General features: G+C 34.9%; 2 protein-coding genes across 7 annotated transcripts in view; one reads left to right on the plus strand and one right to left on the minus strand.

Annotated features, from left to right (window-relative positions):
* On the minus strand, window positions 1-23,245 carry LOC128203963 (pyridoxal-dependent decarboxylase domain-containing protein 1-like). Of its 4 annotated transcripts, XM_052905362.1 has the most exons (27): window positions 22,995-23,245; window positions 19,426-19,502; window positions 19,101-19,175; window positions 18,543-18,621; window positions 18,220-18,326; window positions 17,796-17,951; window positions 17,242-17,431; window positions 16,023-16,091; window positions 15,443-15,466; window positions 13,730-13,808; window positions 13,176-13,260; window positions 12,719-12,839; window positions 12,354-12,509; window positions 11,215-11,265; window positions 10,699-10,776; window positions 10,275-10,338; window positions 9,743-9,849; window positions 9,439-9,544; window positions 8,546-8,604; window positions 8,129-8,241; window positions 7,714-7,838; window positions 7,340-7,458; window positions 6,399-6,416; window positions 4,230-4,322; window positions 3,169-3,268; window positions 2,658-2,979; window positions 1-2,427 (listed from the first exon to the last, which is right to left on the minus strand). In XM_052905362.1, exons 1-27 carry the CDS (start codon window positions 23,166-23,168, stop codon window positions 2,388-2,390), a joined length of 2,787 nt encoding a protein of 928 aa, XP_052761322.1. In that variant the 5' UTR covers window positions 23,169-23,245; the 3' UTR covers window positions 1-2,387. The 4 variants fall into 4 exon arrangements, with proteins under 4 accessions (XP_052761322.1, XP_052761324.1, XP_052761323.1 ...); XM_052905364.1 differs by lacking the exon at window positions 15,443-15,466 and having other exon boundaries at window positions 22,995-23,244; XM_052905363.1 differs by lacking the exon at window positions 6,399-6,416 and having other exon boundaries at window positions 22,995-23,243.
* Window positions 20,920-25,300, plus strand: part of LOC128204009 (major facilitator superfamily domain-containing protein 6-like protein A) — a 9,438-nt gene continuing 5,057 nt past the window's right edge. The window contains exon 1 of one of the 3 annotated variants that reach the window (XM_052905367.1): window positions 20,920-21,156. The gene's annotated coding sequence lies outside the window, so the exon portion shown is untranslated. Of the gene's footprint in view, window positions 21,157-23,175; window positions 23,278-23,364; window positions 23,450-25,300 lie in introns of those variants that run through there. The other 2 variants (XM_052905368.1, XM_052905366.1) reach the window with 2 other exon arrangements.

The following is a 25,300-nucleotide window of genomic DNA, read 5'->3' on the forward strand; positions in this document are numbered from 1 at the left end:
TTTATAATAGAAATTTATTTACCCAAAAGATAATTTCCCATATTGCATATAGGTACAAGTTCCAGAAGATATCTGTTTAACTGAACAGTTATAGCTAAGAGTATTATTATTCTCTCAGAACAAATACTTAACAAACACAACAAAATGCAGAAAAGAAACAAGTAAAACAAACCAAATAGCAACTGGAAATCACATCACTCGAAATATATTATCATCTGCAGTCATTTTTTCTACCGTACTCTTTTTATTCTTCAATATCTGCTCTTGTCTAGAATGTCCTACATTGCTTAATGAGGCTCAAATCATCCGTCAAATAAATAGAAAAGGCATACAGAAACAAGAACAAGAGAAAATTCTTTAAACATATTTTTTTTAAATCAATGCATTATCTGAAATCAGATTGGAAATACTTGCATTATACTTAAATATCCGTAAGTTTAAAAGTCACATTGGATCTAAAATGCTGAATTATTAGTTTGGCAGATTTCAAAATGTAACAATTTGTATCTGTATACCAGTTGCACAACATACATGTATTTTAACAACACCATTTAAAGCCAAATATATAAGCCATTTGAATACATACCAAAATTAACATACAAAAGCAATTACCATTATAAATACCCCCATCACTTTTCTGTCATGTCTGGTTGTTAAATACTTTTTAACATAGAGAAGATTCCAGAACACAGTTGACAGTAAATTTCAATAAGAAAAGAATCAAATGGTTATACTATTGAGTATTGATACCATAACATAAATATTTAGTATTCAATAATTCATGCTTTGTTTTCTTAAGACCTCTAGACTTTAAGACAATACAAACACGCATTTGAAATGTAAATAGATAAGTATCATTGCAGCACTTTCCTTAATCATAGACACAATATCGATACTGTAGACACAAGCACACATTGATACTGTAGACACAAGCACACATCGATACTGTAGACACAAGCACACATCGATACTGTAGACACAATCACACATCAATACTGTCGACACAATCACACATCGATACTGTAGACACAAGCACACATCGATACTGTAGACACAATCACACATCGATACTGTAGACACAAGCACACATCGATACTGTAGACACAATCACACATCGATACTGTAGACACAATCACACATCGATACTGTAGACACAATCACACATCGATACTGTAGACACAAGCACACATCGATACTGTAGACACAAGCACACATCGATACTGTAGACACAATCACACATCGATACTGTAGACACAAGCACACATCGATACAGTAGACACAATCACACATCGATACTGTAGACACAATCACATATCGATACTTTAGACACAATCACACATCGATACTGTAGACACAATCACACATCGATACAGTAGACACAATCACACATCGATACTGTAGACACAATCACACATCGATACTGTAGACACAATCACACATCGATACTGTAGACACAAGCACACATCGATACTGTAGACACAAGCACATATTGATACATTGGACTGTGGTAATTTTGTAAGCTTTTTTTCCTCTCTTTTGGCCAGTTTTTGCAAGGCTTAAAATTGCAAGAGGATTAATTAATCATTGACAAAAACTGGCAAATTTAACATACCGGTAATGCTCAGTCAAAAATATTAAACTCTTTCAAAACTTAAGCAATCTGCAGCAGTTTATAAATATATTTCATAAACATTAACTATTATTATTATGTCATAAATATCAATTTAAACATATCACAGTTATACGGAATGGATTTTGATAAATAAATTTAATACAAATATGGATATCAATTATCTATAAAGCCAATATTGACAATACATACCAACCACAAAGTAGTATTGTATAGTTATGTCACATCCATAGTGAATGATGCACAAACAGTGAAAATAAAATATCTATGGCAACTCAGATTGGTTTTTATAGATTAAGGTTCAAAGACAACATTCTAAAACAACTTTTCTGACATTAACAACAAAAGGTTAAATACACATAAAACTATCACTGAAAGTAATTACTTCCCCCAGACCACACTTTGAAGACTATTTTAATGTACAATTGATATTTTGTAACAAAATGTCTCTACTCATGCCACAGCTATTATATATGGCATGGTAAATCTGTTGAAGCCTGTTGCTGTGGTGATGTGAAATCCTTGGAATCAAATTCCTCAACTCATGTTTGAAGATAAAAACGTCATGAAATAAATAAAATGTCTTCAGGACATGAAAATAAAAACAATCAAAAGACAAAAAAACAACAATTCATATTCCTTAATATTCTAGCTCTTTGCGCCCCAAACAGTAATGTAAACCCACAATAAAATAATCCACAACATTCATTTGCATCTGATAAATGTTTGGTAAATCATTGATCACACTTTCATGCCATTAAGTCTCCGCTTCTGTTTCTGTAGTATCTAGATTTAGCCTGAAATTGAAAAGTATGGAAAACATTGTTAACACTTACAAAACAAATTAAAACACAATATAAAGACTTGAAGGCTAAGGATGTGTCCTATTATAGAAGTAATACAATTGGCAACTTAACAAATCAAGTGTTAAGTGTTTAAAACATATGTATCATACATAATTTATGTCAGATGAATGGAAGTGAGCATGTGTATCCCAGTTTTTGACCTCTTTAGGAGGGGAAAGTACCTGAGATTTCCATTAGGTGAAGGTAGAGATTCATGTCCCTCTGACAAATCACCTTCATTGATGGAGTTGACCAGCCCAGCCTTAATGTCCGCTGCAGTCTTTGTCCCAGGGCTGGAAGGCACCTCACCCAGGGGATTAGATGGGGCCTGGCCCCCAGGGCTAGCTGGGAACAAGGCCTTGACGGACCCTGGAGTGCTGATAGATCTATCCCCACTATGCTGGCTGGATACAGAGCCTGTGCTGGAGGTGGTCCGAGACCGTGGTGAGCCCTTTGCAAGCTGCATCTTGTACTTGTAAGTCTCCTCTGTGCTTGCTATGGTGCCTGTAGAGGGAACAGTTATAGTAGTTTTTAATCAAGGTAGCATCCAAGTCAATTACTATAGACAGTGAAATTGAAGATAATTTTGAGAAATCAAATTGATCTAAATTCCAATTGTTAGATTTATGTTGTTGCTTGCAAATGGAGTTAAATGTATACTTTTTTTACATTGTTAAGGGTAAAACAGATCACCTGATTCTAAGTTGAAAGTTCTGCCTCTCTCAGCATCCTTTGGTGGAGGTGACCACCAATTCATCATTGAGCCAATCATGGGAAGCTGCCTCAATACTCCCTGTAGTAATGGGAGATTAATGGCATCAAACTAATGCATGGTACAGCACAAAAATATGGTCAATGACTTGAAAGATTTAAGTTAGCAGGATAGCAGTTCAATATTTACATTTAAGACATCTACCATTTGTCCCCATCACAAGACTGCCTATATCATGCAGTTGTCCCTCTCGCTAAACTGCCTATATCATGCATTATCCACACACTAGACTGCCTATATCACGCAGTTATCCCTCACACCAGACTGCCCATATCACACAGTTATATCCCTGCCTATATCATGCAGTTATCCCCCACATTAGATTTCCTATATCACGCAGTTATCCCTCACACCAGACTGCCCATATCACACAGTTATATTCCTGCCTATATCATGCAGTTATCCCTCACACCAGACTGCCCATATCACACAGTTATCTCCCTGCCTATATCATGCAGTTATCCCCCACATTAGACTGCCTATATCACGCAGTTATCCCTCACACCAGACTGCCCATTTCACACAGTTATCTCCCTGCCAATATCATGCAGTTATCCCTCACACCAGACTGCCCATATCACACAGTTATATTCCTGCCTATATCATGCAGTTATCCCCCACATTAGACTGCCTATATCATGCAGTTATCCCTCACACCAGACTGCCCATATCACACAGTTATATTCCTGCCTATATCATGCAGTTATTCCCCACATTAGACTGCCTATATCATGCAGTTATCCCTCACACCAGACTGCCCATATCACACAGTTATATTCCTGCCTATATCATGCAGTTATCCTCCACATTAGACTGCCTATATCACGCAGTTATCCCTCACACCAGACTGCCCATTTCACACAGTTATCTCCCTGCCTATATAATGCAGTTATCCCTCACACCAGACTGCCCATATCACACAGTTATCTCCCCGTGTATATCATGCAGTTATCCCCCACACTAGATTGTTATATTCACTAACCTCTTGCTGTATTTTGTGTTGTTTCTCCACAATAAGGTCCTTGTTGGCTTCCTGGATCCCCTTCCTCACCAGTTCTGACATACTCTCCAGATACTGAAAAAAAAAATATTACTGTACATGGATTGACCAAGAGCATTTTTTTTTCTCAGTTTGCAAAGGGAAATAACCTGACAATATTTTTGCCTGAATGATGGCCATTGATACACTTTAGCATATAATGACATTTGTTACATGAAGAAGTCCAGTTTAATAATATCTATCATGTTTTTCCAGTCCAGATAGAAAATCTGACTGGCGGGCACATAAGTAAGCCAAAGCATGTCAAGTTACTAGCCACACGGGCTGGATTTTTTTATCTACACTGGAAAGACATACATGCATACTTAAAATTATCAATTAAGAATAAAATAATGTCAAAAATGCATTTTTGTACATGTCTCAGAAAGGTGGTGCATCATTGCTAACTGAAGTCATAATGCATCTAGAGTAATTTTACATCAATTTTTAAATAAATAAGGTCCTGATAAAAACACATTTATTTTCAACTTTAATAAAAGTCTTGCATAATTATTATTTAAATGAAATTACAAAGTGTCATTTTCATAAACCAAAGGGTAAAATAAGTAAGAAGTGGTGCGATTTTGGACATGACTTATATTCCATGGGGGGATGCATGTCGGTGTGCAAGAATTAAGTCTTTACCAAACTGCAAGTGATAAGCCAACAAATCAACCTTTCCTAAAAACAACAACAACAAACAACAACAAAAATAAATAAAAATACAACACTATATTTTGCCAGGTCAATTAATTTATTGGCCTGGGGAACTAGTGGAGCATTGAAACTGACAGCCTCACCCTAAGAGCAGATGAACCATTTGTCAAATGGTCAATAGCCCCAACAGATTCAATAATAAGAGATTTTGAAGAGAACATGTAATTAACTGATTGACAAATCCCACTACAATCTCATTTTTCTAACCTTTTATAAGCAAACACAGTGGAGAAGGAAATTTTTGAATCTGTTTATTTCTGTTTGACTACAATACTATGTCCATATTTTATTCTTACAAAAGTTCTCACAAAACCTTTCACTAAAATAATAAAGGGCCGTAACTCCTAAATGACAAAAGCGATTTCCATGGCTATCGAACTTGATCAAGATATTATGGTCACAATCATGTATGTAAAGTTTGGTGAGGATTGGACACATACTTTTCAAGAATTAGATTGGAAACATATATTTTTGAAGTATTTTTGGCAAAAAAGGGCCGTAACTCCTAAATGACTAAAGCGATTTCCATGACTATCGAACTTGATCAAGATATTATGGTCACAAACATGTGTTTAAAGTTTGGTGAGGATTGGACAAACAGTTTTCAAGAATTAGATCGGAAACAATCTTCGGGACGTACGTACGTACAGACAGACAGACAGACAGACGTACGTACGGACAAGGGCAACCCTATATGCCGCCACTTTGTGGGGGCATAAAAAGGTAGATTTGGTAAGTACTTTTCATTTGAAAACATGAATACTGGTTTGTACTGTTTTAAAGTATATTTCTAAAGACAATATTCAAACAGTGTAGGTGTTTTTAGAAGTATTTGGAACATTAATACAAGTAAAATATTACATTTACATTACCTGGTCTTCTATATGGAGAAAAACATGACATTCATATTGTATGACCCACGTGATCCAGATCATGCTATGAACTGCTTGTTTATTTTGATATTAGGCTCTGATTGGAATAGTGCTATGTCCTTTAACCAATGATATACGAAATAACAACTATCAGTTATTCTTTCATACAAACATTTGTTGTCCATTACCTTCATTTAACAATAAATATTCTGCTGCAGAAAAATACTAATTCTGAATTGTGATGAAAAATCAAATAACACAAAAAATTGCGATAAATCATTAAAATAAAAATACAAATAAAAATAACACTCTAATTTAAATAAACATATAGACTAAAAAGTACTTATATCACATGGAAAACCAACAGATATTATATCACATGGAAAACCGAAAGATATATAAAACTTCAAGCGAGTGATGACAATATCATAATGCTAGTAACACAGCCAGATAGTGAGACATACAAGTGGGTTATTTTACTCCAGTAAGTTTTAATGAATGTTAAAACACTACATGTCATTACCTTTCCTGACCATTTCTCCTGATAGAACAGAACCATCAGTTAAGATCAAACATTTGAGAAATTGTTATGTCACCTTTTTTATTAAGGTCAAATTGCTAAAGTACAAAATAAACGTTTGTGTATGCAAAAGACATTAATCTATTTTACAAGGAAAAATCATATTTCTGACAGAAAACTTTTTTATAATTGCAGCAAGCATGGTTAATATTATTCTGAAACAGAAGATTTTTTTCTGTTAGAAAAAAAACAGCTATCTGTTAAGATGTTCTGTTATCATCTATATCAAAATGACTAGATTAATAATGAAATAAAAAAAGCAAACAATTTGATAATTTATCAAAAGTTCAATTTGAAAAGCTTTTAATATACATAAGGCCAATAAATGATAAGCTAGCATGTACAACTGGCCAATCAATGTTAGTCTAGCATGTACAACTAGCCAATCAATGATAAGCTAACATGAACAACTGGCCAATCAAAGTTAGGCTAGCATGTACAACTGGCCAATCAATGATGGGCCAGCATGTACAACTGGCCAATCAATGTTAGTCTAGCATGTACAACTGGCCAATCTATATTGGGCTGTTAGGTACATCTGGCCAATCAATGTTGGGGTGTTATGTACATCTGGCCAATCAATGTTAGTCTAGCATGTACAACTGGCCAATCAATATTGGGCTGTTATGTACATCTGGCCAATCAATGTTGGGCTGTTATGTACATCTGGCCAATCAATGTTAGTCTAGCATGTACATCTGGCCAATCAATATTGGGCTGTTATGTACATCTGGCCAATCAATGTTGGGCTCTGATGTACATCTGGCCAATCAATGTTGGGCTGTTATGTACATCTGGCCAACCAATGTTGGGCTCTGATGTACAAATGGAAAGTTGATGATGGGCTAGCATGTACAACTGGTTAATATTGGGCTAGCATGTACCTTAGCGGACTCCTCCACTTGTTTCCCGATGTCCTGAACGAGAGTGATGAGCTCGGAGACATCGGTATCATCCGTGACCAATCCAAACTTCACACATGCAACATCCTGGTCTGTAAAACCTGAAACCCATTAAAAAAAATAAGACTACAAAATATTACATAATACAATAACAAAAACATCGCGCATCTTTAAAACCTAAAAACAAAATGTGACCAACACTGATAGCAACAATCCAGTATTGACTCCAGCTCATCAATGTGTTTAAAGACTGGAAGATGCTACTAAAAGCATGTAATTGTTTGAGTTTAAAAAACATTGACATATTGACAGCATATTTAAAAGGCACACTAAATATTGTGATAAAGATCATTTACCTAATGAAAAGGCATTGTCAGTGGCCTTCAGTTTGTGTATGAGTTCAATGTTGAGGTTGCTGATGTCTTGTAGAGCCTCAACAGACAGATTGTTCAAATCATCCAAGTACTCAGAGGGAATATATCTGAAGGTACAGGGAAAGTGGTATTTATCCAGAATATACTAGTTGACTACAGGTGGTTACCTTTCACAGCATTTCTTTTTGGAGGTGGATGCTTAACAATAGCAGCAGACATTTAACAGATATGTAAAAGTCTCAAAAATAAACACCATAAACCAGCACAACTGCATTGGGTATTCTTGGCACTTATAATTGTTTTACCATATATTAGCTGTTTATGATGCATGTTATATAAGAAGAATATCTGGTAAATGAAAATAATAATAATCAAAGAACATCCTAAAGTGACATACTGCACTGCTCCGAGCCCGGCCCAGTTGTCGACCTCAACCAGTCGTAGGTTCTCCTGTTCCGCCGTGACCAGTCTAAACTTCTCATAGTTCAACACAGTTGCATCCAGGATGCTCTAGCAATGAAGAAAATACATTCATACAGGGCAGTTTAGAGAACTTTGCTGTTTCTGAACATGCTCTTATTAAGATTACTACATGTTCACTCTTGATTCAAAGTCATAGCTTAAGACATTGAATAGCTTATGTTATTGCATACTTTATGCTATGTATAATTGGCAGCAAATAATTAAGAGGCTGAACTCAATCACAAAGGGGAGTACATAATTTACTCATTAAGGAGGAATATGAGTGCATTTTTTAAATGTTTTCATATACTTTGTATAGGAAAGAGAGGGTAGGAGGGATATAAATACTTACAATTTGTGACTTGAGAGATCTAACAAATGCTTTGACATCATCCTTGCTTGTACCAAGCACTACAAATGAAATGGCAAATGAATTAACAGATCAATAAACTCTTGAAATGGTGTCTCATCAGTTAGTAAATAAATCTGGAAATATTCAATATTGATGGCAGAAATCTTTTACTGTAACACATAGAGGCATTTCTGTGAAATTATTTTAAATTCAGGCCAGGGGATTCTAAGAACAAGGTTTTCAAAGTTTTCTGTCTTGAGAAAAGTAGCCCTGCTCCCTAGCAGCCATGTTTTTTTATAAATCAACATGGGGTAAAGGAAATTGATACAGGGTGACCAAAGGAGCATTTCTGCAAAATTATGCTGAAATCAAGCCAGCAGTTTCTGAGAAGAAAAGTTTTTCCTATCTGTTCTGCATGGAACCACTTTTATAGACGGCATCTGGAAAGGACCAGTCATGAAACATTCCTGTGGAGTTTGGTCTACTTAAAGAAGAGAAGTTGTGTCAAGGAATATGTTGAAGATTGACAGATGGGCAACGAACAATCACCCTATCATAATAGCTCACACTGAGCACTTTGTGTTCAGGTAAGCTAAAAATAAGTTTGGAATTGCGGTGACTTATAAATAATTCTTCTTAAGAACAAATAGTTTTTCAACAACACCGTATCATTGAAGAGAACTCTGACCAAGACTCTCAGGTATTAAATAGCCCATGGTAATTGGGTATATTAGGGTACCAAGTGCAGCTCTATTTGTGATCTAAAGCAAAGCAACAAAACAAAACAACATCAACTTTAACATGAAGTATCATTAACAAAGACGCACAAATCTGACATTTCCCCCAGCAGACACTTTATATTATCAGTTTATTGTAGCATACTGTTGTCTTACCTTGAGCAGACTGTAGTGGCGCGAACCTCATACACAGCCCCTCACGTTCCAAATCCACCACAGTGACCTCCACACACGGGTTCTCCGCCTGCACACTCTCTGCAAGCTGCAATACAGGAATACACAACTAACATAAACACCTTATGATATTATAAAGTATGGTAGATTTCTCAAAGAGGCCCTTTCTCTTCATGCTTACATGTATTGTCGTCAAGTTTGTTGTTCTTCAATATAAGATTTGATCAAGTTTGTACCTGTTCAAAATTATTCATAAAACATATAATATAAAGTCAGCTTGACTAACCCAGACATTGAGAGAGTTGTAGTACTCATGTTTCCTCCTAGCCTCCTCCTCTGTCTCTTCATCATCTTCAAGAGAACCACCCGCTGCATATGGGGCAACTGCTATGTCTGCATAACAAGAGAGGATCTTGAAAATATACCAAAATCTTGACTCAAATTTAACAAATTTGTTCAAAAAACTAACAATTCTATAATTTTTTATGTGCTTACAGATAAATTGTAAATGAACTAACACAAGAGGTTGAAAGTACATTTTATGTACATCTGACATAAAGTTTCAATGCACTTCATGATGTACTTGCTGAGATATCAACTTAAATGTGGTAAAATGATTACAACCTTAACCAGAAATTTCTAAGTCAAAATAATAAAGGGCCTTTATTTGCATTACATGCAAAATACAGTTATCTTACTTGGTTATTTAAGTAGGTTGGAAAAAGTCAAGCTAATAACAACATCAAACTGATTGGATCATAAAATTAATCAAACATTATCCTGTGTGTTTGAGTCATGTATTTATCAATGACGCTCACTCGTAGGTTCAGTACTTTCAGTGTATCGAAATACAATAGTTGGAGAGAGGACATCAAAACTCAACTGAAATAAACAAGTATAAAATAATTGTAAGTAAAATGTTGACATTTACATGTAAACAGAGATGCACTACTAAAAATCACTGTAACATTTACATCTAAATATGAGAATAATTGTTAATTAGAAGAAATAAGTGAAACTCTAAATACCATAGATTGCCTACATGTACTTGAATGTATCAAAGCATGATGTTCAGTATAAATTCAAGTATATTTGTACACCAATATCTTTAGAAGTACAGATATATTCAAGTTGTATTTTTCTCTTGATTAACAAGACAAGTAAGCAATATATTTCTGCCTTTCCAATGATATTGTTACGCTTTCATATGATATCGTTATTTCAAGTTTTACAAGTACGTACAAGTGCGACCATGGCCTTTGTGATGAGGTCACTGATGGTTCGTATGGCTCGCTCCTCGCCCTTCTTCTGCTCCCGACTCTGAAACATTCAGACAACACATCAATACTCACATCGGGCATCGCCGACAGCTATGTACTTCCTTCTCTTTTGCATTGGAAACTCATAACAAGAGCATTGATCAAGAACATTTATATCAAAACAACATTTTACACCATCACCATACCCAGAAGACTGTCAGCATCTTGTTAATGATGTATACAATTCCACTTTTTGTTTTTTTGTGCTGTACAATTACATGACACATCTGGACACAACTATTATCTGGGGTTCAACACCTGAACATTTCTCAAGTTATCAAATGTTATCAAAAAATAATATAAAATAACCTATTTTATCATCATGTTCCCCGAATATACCACAAAAAGAATCATGGTGTATTTCTTTGACATTAACAAAAACAAATTACCCGATACTAAATACTGTAATTAGGGTTGTCAATAACAAAAGCATACTCACAAACTGTCTGATGGTGTTTATTTTTGAAAGTTCTTCAAACATCACATCAGCCTGAAATAAAGTAAGCATAATTCATTTTTATAATATAGACAATTACCATTAACTAGCAAATGACCATGTTTGTGGTCACCATCATTTTCATTAAAGATTATGAATGTATAAATCTAGAGCTTTTTAACCGACTTAAAACTGTCTCTGAAAGAACTTGTCCATTTTCGCTTTGAAATGACAAAGACAAAAAAAAATTCAGTTCATTACATATTTTTTTTTTTCATGCACTATTATTTCTGAAGAAATAGCATCAAAATTTCCAAACATGTCTTGTTATGGAATTGTTCTTCACAAATATATTTTATTATTTAACTTTTGTATAAGATTTCCTTCATTTTACATGTAAATACAATAAATGTTCATATATTTTCCCAAGGAACAAATTTGGCCATTTCCACAGAGTTTTGTGCAGCTATGATGCACAGGGGAAAACTGAACTTCTTCCAACAGTTTTGATTCTGCATTCAAAGTTGTTTAACCTTTTATCATCAGTTTTATGATAAAGTGATTTTAATCTAACCCCAGTGCAACATATCACAGACACACCTCAAGGTTTTGCATCATTATTGTGGCTAGATCAGAAACAGAAAAATCGCATGTTTTAGCGAGGTGAATCAAAATAAAAAGCATGATTTCTATATTATAATTAATCTTAAAGAGTTCAGCAACAAATTAGAAAATGCATAAAGAACCTATGTATCGTCTTAAATCCTCATATTTTCTTTACAACTCAAATGCTTATCATTATTTCAGTATCAATTTAAAGCTAAATTAATTTCCTACAATGAACATAGAAATGATAATTTTGACTTGTCTATGTTTATTTATAGTTGTGCAATTTTGTATGAAAATGTCTCCAGTTTTCAAGCCTGCCAGCATAACATTGAAATTCCCCTTTTTTTATTACTATCCAAGCAGATGGAAACAAATAATTGATCTAGGAAAGTGATAGAAATTTGTGTTATCCTTATGTGAAACAAGGAAAACAAAAAACAGCTCAAAATGCTGTGTAAATGGCTTAAACTTAAATGACAGTTGATATGCTCTACTCTGTAGAGTATAAAAACAGTCCTGCTGTGTACGCCTACCATTTCACACGAGGTCTGGATGCGTTCCTCAATGCTCTCAATACCAAGGCTTTGTAGACACACCCACAGTGGAAGGCATGCCAGTTTCTGGGCAGCCTCAGGGCTTATGAGACTGGCTGCCAGTACCAGCGAGGGATCCGCTACCTTGTAAAGTGTCTACACCCAAGGGTTAAGGTCTCAAATACAAGCAATGTCTGCAGAGGTTTTAAATGTGTCAAATTGTAATGGCTTGAATTGATGTAAACACTTAATTTTGATATGCCCTGAACATTTGAATGGTAAAATCTCAAGGTTCAATTTGGCTTCATGATAACTGATTTCAAGTCCTGTATGCATGTTACAACTATATTCCACATAAAGGATACAGCACATGGTAGTGCAGGGAGGCCAAGCCAGGTCCCCATGGTGATGGTAAAACTGTCCGCAAACTTGGAGGAGTACACATTTCCTGGAGGGTGGATCAGGGCCATCATTGCCAGGCTGTCTCTGTAATGGGCAACAGTTTTGGATGCTCATGCATGTAAATGGTCTGCATAAGTGTGTAAGACTCGTTTTTTCTGTGTTTAGCACACAGGCATAAATGGTTGCTGATCAATTTCCAAGATTGCTTTCTGAGTTTCATATGACACCTACAGGTCAGCATTTTATATCAGAAGGTAAGTAAATCCTCATTTCATCGCAAAATCGATGGTACAAAAAAATAATAATATTAGGCTCTGTGGAGCTTTAAATTGACATAAGAACTTCACAAATATTTTAGGTTACTTTAAGTTTTGGTATGATTCATGATTTGGACATACGAGTACATAGGTTTAACCTTACCCATTGATATGCATCCAGATATTTTTCTTCTTGCAGATCTCCCTTAGCTTATCCATGTCATCGACATGCCCAATGTTCGGAGTTCCTGAAAATGCAATGTTATGAGCAGTTCTACCAAATCAATTTGAAACTCTTGAAATCTAAAAAATGGATATCAAAGCAAGAAAACAGGCGAAATTACCTGTTTTCAAGCTTAAAGTGACACTCTTATTCAAAATCAATGTATAACAAACATACTTTTAAGTGATCAATCTTTAAGGACTTACTGTATATGCATTTATAAAAAATATTAATTACTGATGTATTAAATAGCTGAAAACTGACTACATCATCCAGGTATGTGTACTTTGTACACGGTAAGAATGGCATGCACGGCAAAAAATTGATTCATGAGAATATTAGCATTAACAATTAAGAGAAATTTCGCAATTAACTTTTAAACTCAATTGCAATTTCATGTACATGTGTATGTGTAGATACACATACAAGTTTACATACAATTCATGTGTTTGACCCTCTGAAAGTTTGTATGTTAATGGATTTTAGTTCCATACCAGCATATGCAACCAGGCCAACAGGGGTTTTAGCTGCAGCAATATCGTCCTCTATCAACTTTTCCAAGATTTCTGTGTCCTGAAATGATGACAATGTCTCACTCATTATTTGATTTTTAAGGGCATATTCTAAGTAACATCACACAAAAATTTAAAACTGCAAATACATTACTTCTGTATATTAACTTTCAAAGAAAATAGTGTGATTATTCTTATACTAATTATTAGGAAAATCTTTGTTAAAACTTGAGCAAAATGATTGATGGCACATAAAACATTTATCTGAAAGGGTATAAATAGAAGCATAGCATATATTTTGCCCTTTCCCATGCTTGTTTAATGCAGATTGGCCCTGATATCTCCATGGTAAATCTCCATGGTAGCCCCTGATATCCCAAAGGTAGACCCTGATATCCCCCATTGAAGCCCCATGGTAGCCCCTGATATCCCCATGGTAGCCCCTGATATCCCCTAATATCCCCATGGAAGCCCCAGACATCCCAATGGTAGCCCCCGATATCCCATGGTAGCCCTGATATCCCCATGGTAACCCCTGATATCCCCACGATAGCCTCTGATATCCCAATGGTAGCCTCTGAAATTGTCGCCCCTGATATCCCCATGGTAGCTCCTGATATTGTAGCCCCTGATATCCCCATGGTAGCACCCGATATCCACATGGTAGCCCTGATATCCACATCGTAGCCCCTGATATTTCCATGGTAGCCCCTGATATCATAGCCCCTGATATCCCCATGGAGCCCCTGATATCGTAGCCCCTGATATCCCCATGGTAGCCCCTGATATTGTAGCCACTGATATACCAATGGTGGACCCTTATATCCCCTATCATGCCTTTGGTGCTGGAGATTCCATGACCCACAAAAATCCTCAACAACATAACCAAGCAAAGACAAATGTATCAATTAGTTTTTTACCATATTGGAGAGGGCTTTCTTTAATTACGTTTATTCATTAACATTCATTTTAGAACAGTAACCAGTAGAGAGAGCTCTTACCCTTCAATAAGTATCATGCTGATAAATTACAGCAACAGGCTAATAGCATGCTACTTATTTAACCCTTTTCTTGCCAATATGGAACAAAACATTCACTAATACATCCAACTCCTATGACTAAAATCATAAACACTCCTAATTTCATACAATTTATAATTATATAAACACAGGGAATTTCAGAAACTCAAGTAGTGGATGCTATATTATGTATAAAACAGTCTTCTAAAATATATCTTCTACATTGAAATAAAATAAAGTTTAATGAAGAAATGAAATTTTAATTTGTAAGAAATAAATATTGGCTGAAGTATTTCTGAAGATTTTATAGCATATAAATTAAGCCAAATATTGAATGAATTTAAAACAACTAGATTTTTCAGAGAATTGTAGACATACACAAGAACTTTACTCTTTTAATCATACTTGACTTCTGCCCGAAGTATATTAATGAGCTTGTTAAATTAGTTTGTTTACAAAAGAAGCTATTGAATCCAAGTCCATTGGTAACTTTGCTTGTGCTGGTATGACAAAGTTTTACACCACTTTGAACCTTATGAAGTCTGCTAGGCATCATGTCAATAGTGGTAATACAAGTGCATTAAGGTCATGCAGCAGGTTTCTACGGGAATCATTATAATCATAGCCTGTTCAATTTGTATAGGAAGCAGGAGCCATAAACCCAACCAAGTCTTACCATCCTCTCATGTTTGTTTGGTCGCTACAACAAGTTATATCTCTTACAAGTCTACCATATTCATAAGTTTTGAACATACATGCATCTACAAACTAACAGAGTTTAAAATATAACTTTCAAATATAGTTTAGAGATCAAAGTTTTCAGTTAATGTTGATAAATCTACAATATACTAAAGATTTTGAGACTGTCAGAGATTATGATAACATACTGTATATTTAGGTCAGCTGTTTAAAAGCACTACTTCAAAGCAATTCGGAATCACAACCCACAACCAAACACATCTAAAAGCTTCATCAAAGTGAACACGATAGTGCCACAGCATGTCTGTTGTTTTCCAGTAGTAAAAAGGGCATAACTCAACAACAGAAAGGCGTTATGGGCTTTGCTACTAAAGTGCTTATTGCCTCTGGCAACAGTGGTACCAAGTTTCATTTAACTATCATGTAGGGCCAAGGTTAAAGTTCCTGTATGGCAACAAGATGCCAAGGCGATGACAATGACTAGCCTTTTCTTTGTTAACAAACAGATGGGCTTACAACACATTGGATTGTACATGTATAACTATGTTATCACCTACCATTTTTGAAGAGCATCCAAGGAGAGAGGCACAAGGTACAGAGCAGATAGCTGACGCTGGCAATCCAAGCTGTAACATACATGTACATGTATTCATTATGTTAGCTATTATTAAGGAAAACAATTACATGTATACCAAACTCTCAGTTAAATCAGGATTTTTTCCAAATCTTTTGTGCTCGGTAACAGATTAAAACAAAAACAAAAACATTGATGAAAAACAGTGTTCACCAATTAAAACATCACACCAATTTAAGGACAGACACATAAAGTGACAACTCTGTAAACTATGACAAAGTGACCACAATGTAAACAAGCATTTTCAGTGAAAAGATATCCCCCGCCAACGATGGCTTGTTTGTGCTTGCAAGTTAAAAAAAATCTCAGAAAGAATATGATAAGCACATTGGTTTTTACTGAGAAACGGCTGCAAACAATGATTTTTTTAATAAATCAAGGGCAATAACTCTAAGGAAATTGACCAATCCAAAAGAAAAATAGACAGGCATCATCACAGTATGTTGGTTCTTATTTAGTGTCATGAAATTCTACCAGCTAGTTGCATAGAAAAGGCTGCAAACATGGATCTTTTAATAAATCAAGGGCAAATAACTCATATAGAAATTACACAATCCAAAATATAAATAAACAGGCATCATCGCAGTATGTTGGTTCATATTTAATTCAAGTTTGAAGAATTTCTACCGACTAGTTACTGAGAAATGGCTGTAAATGAGTTTTTCAAAAAATCAAGGGCAATAACTCCAAGTACAATTGACCAATCCAAAAAATTAAAAAAATGAACAGGCATCATCCAGGTATAGTAATTCATATTTATTTTAAGTTTCATGAAATTCTGCCAGCTAGTGACTGAGAAATGGCTGTGAATGTGTATTTTTCAAAAAATCAAGGGCAATAACTCCAACGACAATTGACCAATCAAATTTTTTTTTGGACGGGCATCATTCCAGTATAGTGGTTCATACTTATTTTAAGTTTCATGAAATTATACCGGCTAGTTACTGAGAAAACGCAGGTGACGGACTGACGGACGGACGGACGGAAGGAAGGACGGACGGACGGAAGGAAAGACGGACGGAGGGAAGGAAAGACGGACGGACGGACGGACAACGCCATTTCAATATCCCCCTCCCTATTTCATTGGCGTGGGATAATAATGACAAAGTAACTTGTGACTCTAATCTTACGTAAAGTCTCACCTGTTGACAGATGTATGTGGCGAGTGCAGGATGGGCGGCAGAGCTAATGTAGAACACGGGGGGTCGGGAGTACAGGGCTTCAAACCCCTCAGTCAGGTACTTGGGATACTTCTGGTACAGAGCCAGACGACACACCCTGATCAGGCCCTCACTCGGGGTCTCTGTGTAACAAACCTGACCCTCCTCAAACCTGGAACAAATGGGAACACAGAGTAAGTATATAAATAGTGTATATAGGAAAACAGAAAAGTACAAAAAAGGAGTATAATCTTATCCAACTTTGCTACAATGGCATCTGTCATATTCGAACAATGCTTTGTAAGAAAAGTTTCACTTAATAATTATGTACTAAAATATTTACTGTATATATAATTCTATGTTTCATGATTTAAAGCACTTGAAACGAATTTTAATAGTGTATCTTTGCAGTTTAATGAATCGTAGAAGTCAACCTGAATCAATTACCAGGCATCTAGTGAAGTCAGCTTAAGGCATTGTTATAATGAAACCTATGCAATAAGAATGGAGGGTTGAGGTAGAGCATAGCTCCTTACCTGAACATCTTGTTGAGCCAGAGTTGGCATTCCATGCTGATTTTGCTGGTGAACTTGCGAAGGTGGTCAGGTGGTAGGCAGGAGATGTAGGCAGCTAGACTGTGGGACGTGACTGCTGCCATACCATATTCATCCAGCTTCCGGATAGCAACCTCACTGAAATACAGCAGGGAATTACAAGAAAACTTGGTTAGAAACACAATAAATGTTCCTTAGATACCAAATACTAGTAACTGTAATGAGCAATTAAAATTCTTCTTTCAGGGGAGATCTCATGGAAAGTAAAACATTTTCTAATTCATTTGTATTAACATTGGAATTATCACACACTCACTGAACATGATTCCTAAAATCATATCAAACATTCCAATTAATTTTTTTATGAGCACACTTACAACTCCATCGAAAAATACATAATACTGACACTTTTGGTGCAGGAGCCGCCACATTCCCCTCATCATGTAGTTCAGGGTTTTTCTGTGATCGTGACGCAGCCAGCATCTCAAAAAATCCCATCTCCTTCTTTTCCTCCTTCACATAAATATAACACAATGTAAAACGTATAGTGGCAAAAATACAGTAAACATTATTTGAATCTGTAGACAGATTGGTGATTTAAAGATTTCATGTTTTGAATACCATAAAAATACACATCTTTATTTTATACAATGATGTTTTTGTCACATGGCATGTACATTAAATATATACTTCCATTTTCACTTAAAAGAAATTAGGTTTAAAGCCAACCTGTTCTGGTTCATTCTCATTAAAGTCGTAGGCAATTAATTCATGAACTTTCTTCATCACATCATCTATTGGTTGGCCTCTGTGGATATAAAAGATCATACCTCTGTAAATAAACAATGCTACATTTATAATTATGCATTCTTTATCCATTATGTCTTTTTTATACATTTTGTATGTATGTTTTTTTTTATGACTCTTTTAAAGTGACACGCTTATTCAAAATCAACTCATACACCTGTATAACAAACATAAATTTTGAGTGATAAACCTCTAATTACTAACTAAATAATGCATTTATGGATAATATTAATTACTGATAAGAAGATTATAAACGTGTATTTAATTAATAGCTGAGATTTCTGCATCTTTCTTCCAAATAAAACTCGGTATCCTTCATAAAAACCATTGTTTTTGACACTTATTAATCCTTTTTGGTATTTTAAAACAATTGTATTAAATGTGGTATATCTTAAATGGGAGTAAGAGTGCATCTTTAAATGATATGATAAAGCATTAAGAAACAAAAAAGTTTCCATAAATACTATCAGCTAAACTTGCCTGCCCCTGAGCTGTTCTGGCAGGTGGGCCTGGGTTTTCTCTCGCAGGTTTATCTCTTTCTCTCGCTGCATGTCCCTGAAACACAACAACACTGGATTTTACACACACACAGCAAAAAACAACCTTTAATAACACAATAATTGATTTCCGCAGAGCTGAGTAAATCACTATCTGTGAGCAAGAGCTGAGGAAAGTTTCAAATAACTTATAAAAAATAAATAATTCAACAAAACATTTTGTGAGTATTGAAAATTCTTCCATACTACCCTTCACCATAAACCTGTAGCATATATTTTTTTATGAAAAAAATATGATTCTGACTTACTCATTTATTTTGTCCAGAATGGCAGTCTGTTTTTTCACCTGCTCCTCCATCTCTGCAAACATTGGGTTCATAAACATCTGAAATACACATAAACATCTGTATACATGAATTAACATCTGAATTACACAAAATTCGCATCTGAAATACAGTATATATTAACATCTAAATCACATTGATGAACATTTGCAATACAGCAGACAGACAGAGTAGTTTATTGTCGTAAACATGTAAATAACAGTTTCTTGACAATTTGAACTACAGCACACGGACATCTGCAATGTACATTAACATTTAAATTACAAATGAACATCTGAATAACACAATATAAACAGCTCATATTCACAAACATCTGGCCCAAATTTCTCGAAACTTTTAAAGCTTAACAGGCTTAAGTCGCTTATTTCAATTAGCCAAAATACATACTAATAATGGATTTTGACAATGAAAAATGGTTTCTTCTAATAAGCATACAGATTTTTCTTTTATAATTTCTAAAAACTCTTAAAGAAGTAAATTAACATATCTTATAGAACAACAAAAATAGTGAACTTAGCTAAATCCAGTTAAAAAGGACTTAAGAAGTTTCGAGAAATTGTGGCCAGGTTTCTTAACTGTTCAAATGAAATACATATAGCCTCTAAATTACAACACAGACACATTTGAAATACATGAGCTGAACATCTGAAATAAACCACATGGGCATCTGAAATACACCACATGCAACTCTAGAACTAAATCACAGCACATGAACATCTGAAATACACCACATGGGCATCAGAAATACACCATATGCAAATCTAGACCTTAATTACAGCACATGAACATCTGAAATACACCAGTTGAACATCTGATAATAAATTACACCACATGAACATCTGAAATACACCAGTTGAACATCTGATAATAAATTACACCACATGAACATCTGAAATACACCAGTTGAACTTCTGAAACTAAAATACACCACATGAACATTTGAAGTACACCACATTAACATGTGAAGTACACCACATTAACATGTTAATGTGAAGTACACGGCATGAACATGTGAAGTACACCACATGAACATATCAAATACACTGCATGGACATTTGAAATATACATGAACATATGAATAAGAGCCCTTTAACATTCAATTTTCACAAGCACTTACAATATACTACTTTACTTCCAATGAGATATATTTAATCCTTCAAATGTTTTAAAGATATGCTTAATTTATTGTTTGTAATAAAGATGATATAAAAAACAAACAATACATCATGCACATCAATTTCCATGTTGTCACTGTTGTCATTCCAAACCTGGCAGGGCTGCTATGTAAGGCTGTTGAAGGTATTGACCATACCATGCACATGTTTCACAAGATTGTTCTGTAACATGCCACATGGACCGCAACAGCTGATGCCAGACTTTGATATTATGGGACAAATAATATGAGTAAGGCTTCAATATCAATAAAATGGTGGAAATCATAGTGATATGTTTCACCATATGTCATGTGAACAACTTCTGAATGATCTACACTACAGGTGCTATACAAACTGTTTAAATTGGTATGGAAGTTCATATCAAGTTTATTTCATATCAGTTTCATATCAAATAATTCTGTTATCAGAATAGCACTGTCTAAGCAGCTTACAATTGTTTTGACAGAAACAATGACAGATAAACAGATGGGTTATTGAAAAGTTTGGGATTTGTATTCATATCTTGACGAAGGAACTACAGGTGAGTACATGCTTTTTAAAAAAGAAATCATTTGAAAACTAACAAAATAATATGTATGCAAGTTGTTAAAGAACTTTCATAAAACTTTATTGTTTAATGTAAGATGTTGATTTATAAATTCTAAGAGCAGCAGGAAGAGTTAAAGCTGCACACTCACAGATTAAACCTTTTTACAACTTTTTTTTATTTTTTGTATTGGAACGAGCCAATTTTTGCGAAATTCCATGGAAAACAGTTATATAAGACTGCTGACAAAGTTGGAATGCAGATTTTTATATTTCAGTTCAAAAATTGATGTTTTATGAATTTTTCATAAACAGTTAGTAATGGTTTAAGCCATAAAACATTAATTTTCAAACGGAAATATGCAAATCTACGATCTGATTTTTTGTCAGCAATCATACATGTATATCATTAGTTTGCAGATATTTACACAAAAATTTGATAATTCCAAGATAAAAAAATAAAAAAGTTGGAAAAACATTCAATCTGTGAGAGTGCAGCTTTAACTACCAGTTATATTTAATTTCTTTATCTTTATTGTATACCGTACACCAAGACCAACAACATATTCTCATTCATCAGAGGTTTGATAATAAATCTAACAGTAGCACAGTATAATCATGCTCAACTTAAAGAGTATGTCACTAGGCATAATTTATATATTTTTAAGCATATGAGTGTTTTTTCAATAAAGTTAATGGAAACAGTCTGTTAACAAAATGCCCCCCCCCCCCCACGTCGCCCCAATTTTTTTAAAATAATTATCATGTACATGTATTGGATATATTAGTATAACTTCTGTTTACTAATATTAAATTTTAAACAAAAAAAGATCAATAATTTATACAAAATGGAGTATTGTAACATATGAGCCAGACAGGTCATATATTTCATATAAAATAATCTCAAGGTATGTAATCATAAGACAGGGGTGTCACCCCCTCGTCCCCCTGTATCTAAATCCCCTTATTTTTGGACCAGATTCAGGCTTAATTTTAACTGAAAACAAAAAAATCATTTAGTATTATAAATAAACATTGCATAAATTAACCATTCAGATATTGCTTATTTTTTGTATTTTTGATTATATTTTGGCTTCTTTTGTAATTTCTTAAAATAAGTTGGTAGCACCCTTCTGCTCTCATGGAGATCAGCATTCGCACCTTACTCCCTTCACAGAATGAAATGCTTAAAATTGTCAAATATTTCATTTGGTTTTATTACAACTTAACACATGCTTATGCACGGTTAAGTTCTATTTTGGAAATAGTGGACTTATATCCTCAGGTGTTGTATGCCTATGTTACTTTAATTCAGTGCAAGCAACAATTAATGTATGAAGTCCGTGGTAGAACCAATGAAGAATGGGTGCTACTGTACATTATGCACCAGTCAATTATAACCACGGCCCTCCAGGTCCGGGGATATACCGGGGAAATGATGTTTTTTTACCTTGCAGGTGGTCCCACAGTGCCGGGTCAATGCGGTGGTTTTGTCCTCGCAAAAATATAGCGGGGAATGGGCCTAACCTAGGATCCATGGGATGCGGGGGCATTTGGCGGGGATTTAACCATCTGTTCCTCTCCGCAGGGTGCGTATTTTACCCGGGTTTGGACCGAAAGTCAAAGTCCCTGCTATTCCCCGGACCTTAGGGGCCGTGGTTACAACTGACTAGTGCATTAGGGGTGTTCCCAAGATTTTGACTACTGCACCGACATGGACAGCCCTGCTTAACCTTTCTGAAAGTATCTATTGTATTAATGTGTATGATATAGTTAAATATCTAATTAATATGAAATGACATTAAAAATATAAGAAACAACAACATTTATTACATTGAACTGTTCCTCAGGCTGACCAGTGCCACCTGGCCTGGGCCCTGGAGTTTTCTTTGGAAGCGGAGGCATTTGCACTTTCTGTGACGTTTCTTCCGGAGTTTCCTTTGAATCTGAGTGTGCAGAATCAGGTTCCACAGTAGGACCTTCGAGCGCTGGTTTTTCATCTGACATTTCTGACCTAAATTTGGTTATGACTTGTTTGCAAAATCCACGCTGGCATCTGTCGTGTTATTTGTTTGTCGTAAAATCTTTGAAATATTCTGGAAAAGTCCCTGAAAATGTAAGTGATGTCATTTTTTTGTAATCTAAAGTATTGAAACACATTAGATTGTGTCACAGTTAAGCTCCATATAAACGCGAAGAATGGTACACACTTCAATATTGGGCGACATTAGTGTTTTCTTGCCGTAAACGTGGCAGAAACTGTGGAAACAAAATATGAAGTTTTGAAGGTAAGACTGCGTTTATGGTGCAAATATTGATGCAAGAGGGTGTAAAAAATATGGATTATACTGAAGTAGACCATATTAATAGAAAAATATTCTGTGTTAGCAATATTCTTATTTTATGTATTATATTGAGGTCACACACAACTATTATTTCTATTATTTGGCAAACCCAAGTTTATCAAGTGAAAGAAAGAATGTATACCTTTCGACAAGCAGTGACACCACAACTGCGTTGCTTTAAAAGTTAGCTCAAGAGCAAGGATGTTAGAAGTGCCCCATACGGCTGACACTACAGCCATCCTTTAAATTTTTTAGTACCGGAACCTGTTTGTGCTGACCAGTACAGGTTCTATTTATGCCTGTTATGGCCCATCACAATAAGGTGCTGCCTAATTGCTCTGACACCATAAAAGTGAATGAAAGTTTGTATTCCACAACAGGGTTTTGAACCCCATACTTTTTGACCAGCAGTTGACTCCACAACAAGGGTAGAACAGCTACCTCGGCAGCAAGTTGTTGGAAGTGCCATAAAGAGCTGACAGTGATACTACAATTAGTTTTCAAAAGTTAGACTATGATGGACAAGCCAAAATTCTTACTCTATTGCTAGGCATTGCAATTTTAATCAAACCCTTAATTCTATATATACAATCCAGATGCCATGAAAGCATTTCACCAGTGTAAGGTTCTGTTTCAATCAAGATCTTAATCGTAACTTCAAACTGATGATTTTTTTCTTAACTGTGGCTTCAATTTTAATACTGACTGCAGTTCAGTTGTACTTACATTTAAATATTGTTATACCGAACACCCTTTATCCAAAATTATTGCTATTTCAAATTGTCTTTTGGTCCGGATTTCATTTTCCTTTGGTAAATTCAAAATAACTGTTACGACTTGGTCATCTCATAGTTTTCACACAATTCTAAGATAAGCATGCATGCATTGGCTTAAGGTGTAAATGAAGCATCATTACACTAAGCGCTTGTTTAAGAATGACATTGAGCATGCGTATGTAACAAACATTGATGTCACTCAGATAATGAGCAATTTTTTTTGGATGTTGTAGTTGGTTTAAAATGGCTGGTTTACCCTATCTAAGTATCATTTGAAATGTTTTATCTCAACAAATTTGATCGCCGCATTACTCACTCCACCTACACATGTACAACTGAACAATTCGGAGAAGGGCCTGGTAAACATGTTTTATATGAACTGTGCTATGTTATGAATGCATATGCTGTCATTTTGTTTTGCATGTACAATTATTTAATGAAAGAGTATAATAACAAATCATTTGCCATCTATTAAACAATAATTAAACATATATGCATATTGAATGATTTGTTATTAAAATGCAACATGATGGTAAATTGTTGCTGACAATTGCAATCTTCACAACTTAATATTTTTAGTCACCAATAATTCTTGAATGCTGTCATTTTCTATAAATTGTTAATCCGAATTATCGTTTATCCGAAGTATATTGGTCCCGACATCTTCATATTCAGGGTGTTTAAATGTAAATAAAGAAATAGCAAAGATAAGATCATGTTTTGTAGGATAAGGGATTTTCAGCAAAATTGGGAATAGACCTGTCTGGGGTTTTTTTTCTTTCTGAGAATTTTAAGTTTTACAAATTTAGAAAATTTAACATGCAAATGCAAGTTTATTTATTCAAAATATCTGACAATTTAGAAACAAACACAACTTTATAACATTATGTTTATTTTCAAGAAAAGGGGGAATTCCCAAGTGCAGATAAAAAGTCCTAATCAGGAAAGTCCTGATTACCTTTCCAAAATGTTCCAAAAATCACATTTACATTTTCAATGATTGATATAAATAGTGCTT

This window comes from Mya arenaria, chromosome 2, assembly GCF_026914265.1.
Source record: "Mya arenaria isolate MELC-2E11 chromosome 2, ASM2691426v1".
In the NCBI taxonomy this organism is placed as follows: Eukaryota; Metazoa; Mollusca; class Bivalvia; order Myida; family Myidae; genus Mya; species Mya arenaria.

What these genes read in the sequence shown, in the direction of transcription:
- LOC128203963 (XM_052905362.1), bottom strand. Translation starts at nt 23,168, where the DNA reads ATGTCAGATGAAAAACCAGCGCTCGAAGGTCCTACTGTGGAACCTGAT. An exon ending in TGGCTCAACAAGATGTTCAG is followed by an intron (nt 17,432 to 17,795) that starts GTAAGGAGCTAT and finishes CATTTGTTCCAG; the next exon opens with GTTTGAGGAGGGTCAGGTTT. An exon ending in GATCTCTCAAGTCACAAATT is followed by an intron (nt 8,242 to 8,545) that starts GTAAGTATTTAT and finishes CTTCATTGCTAG; the next exon opens with AGCATCCTGGATGCAACTGT.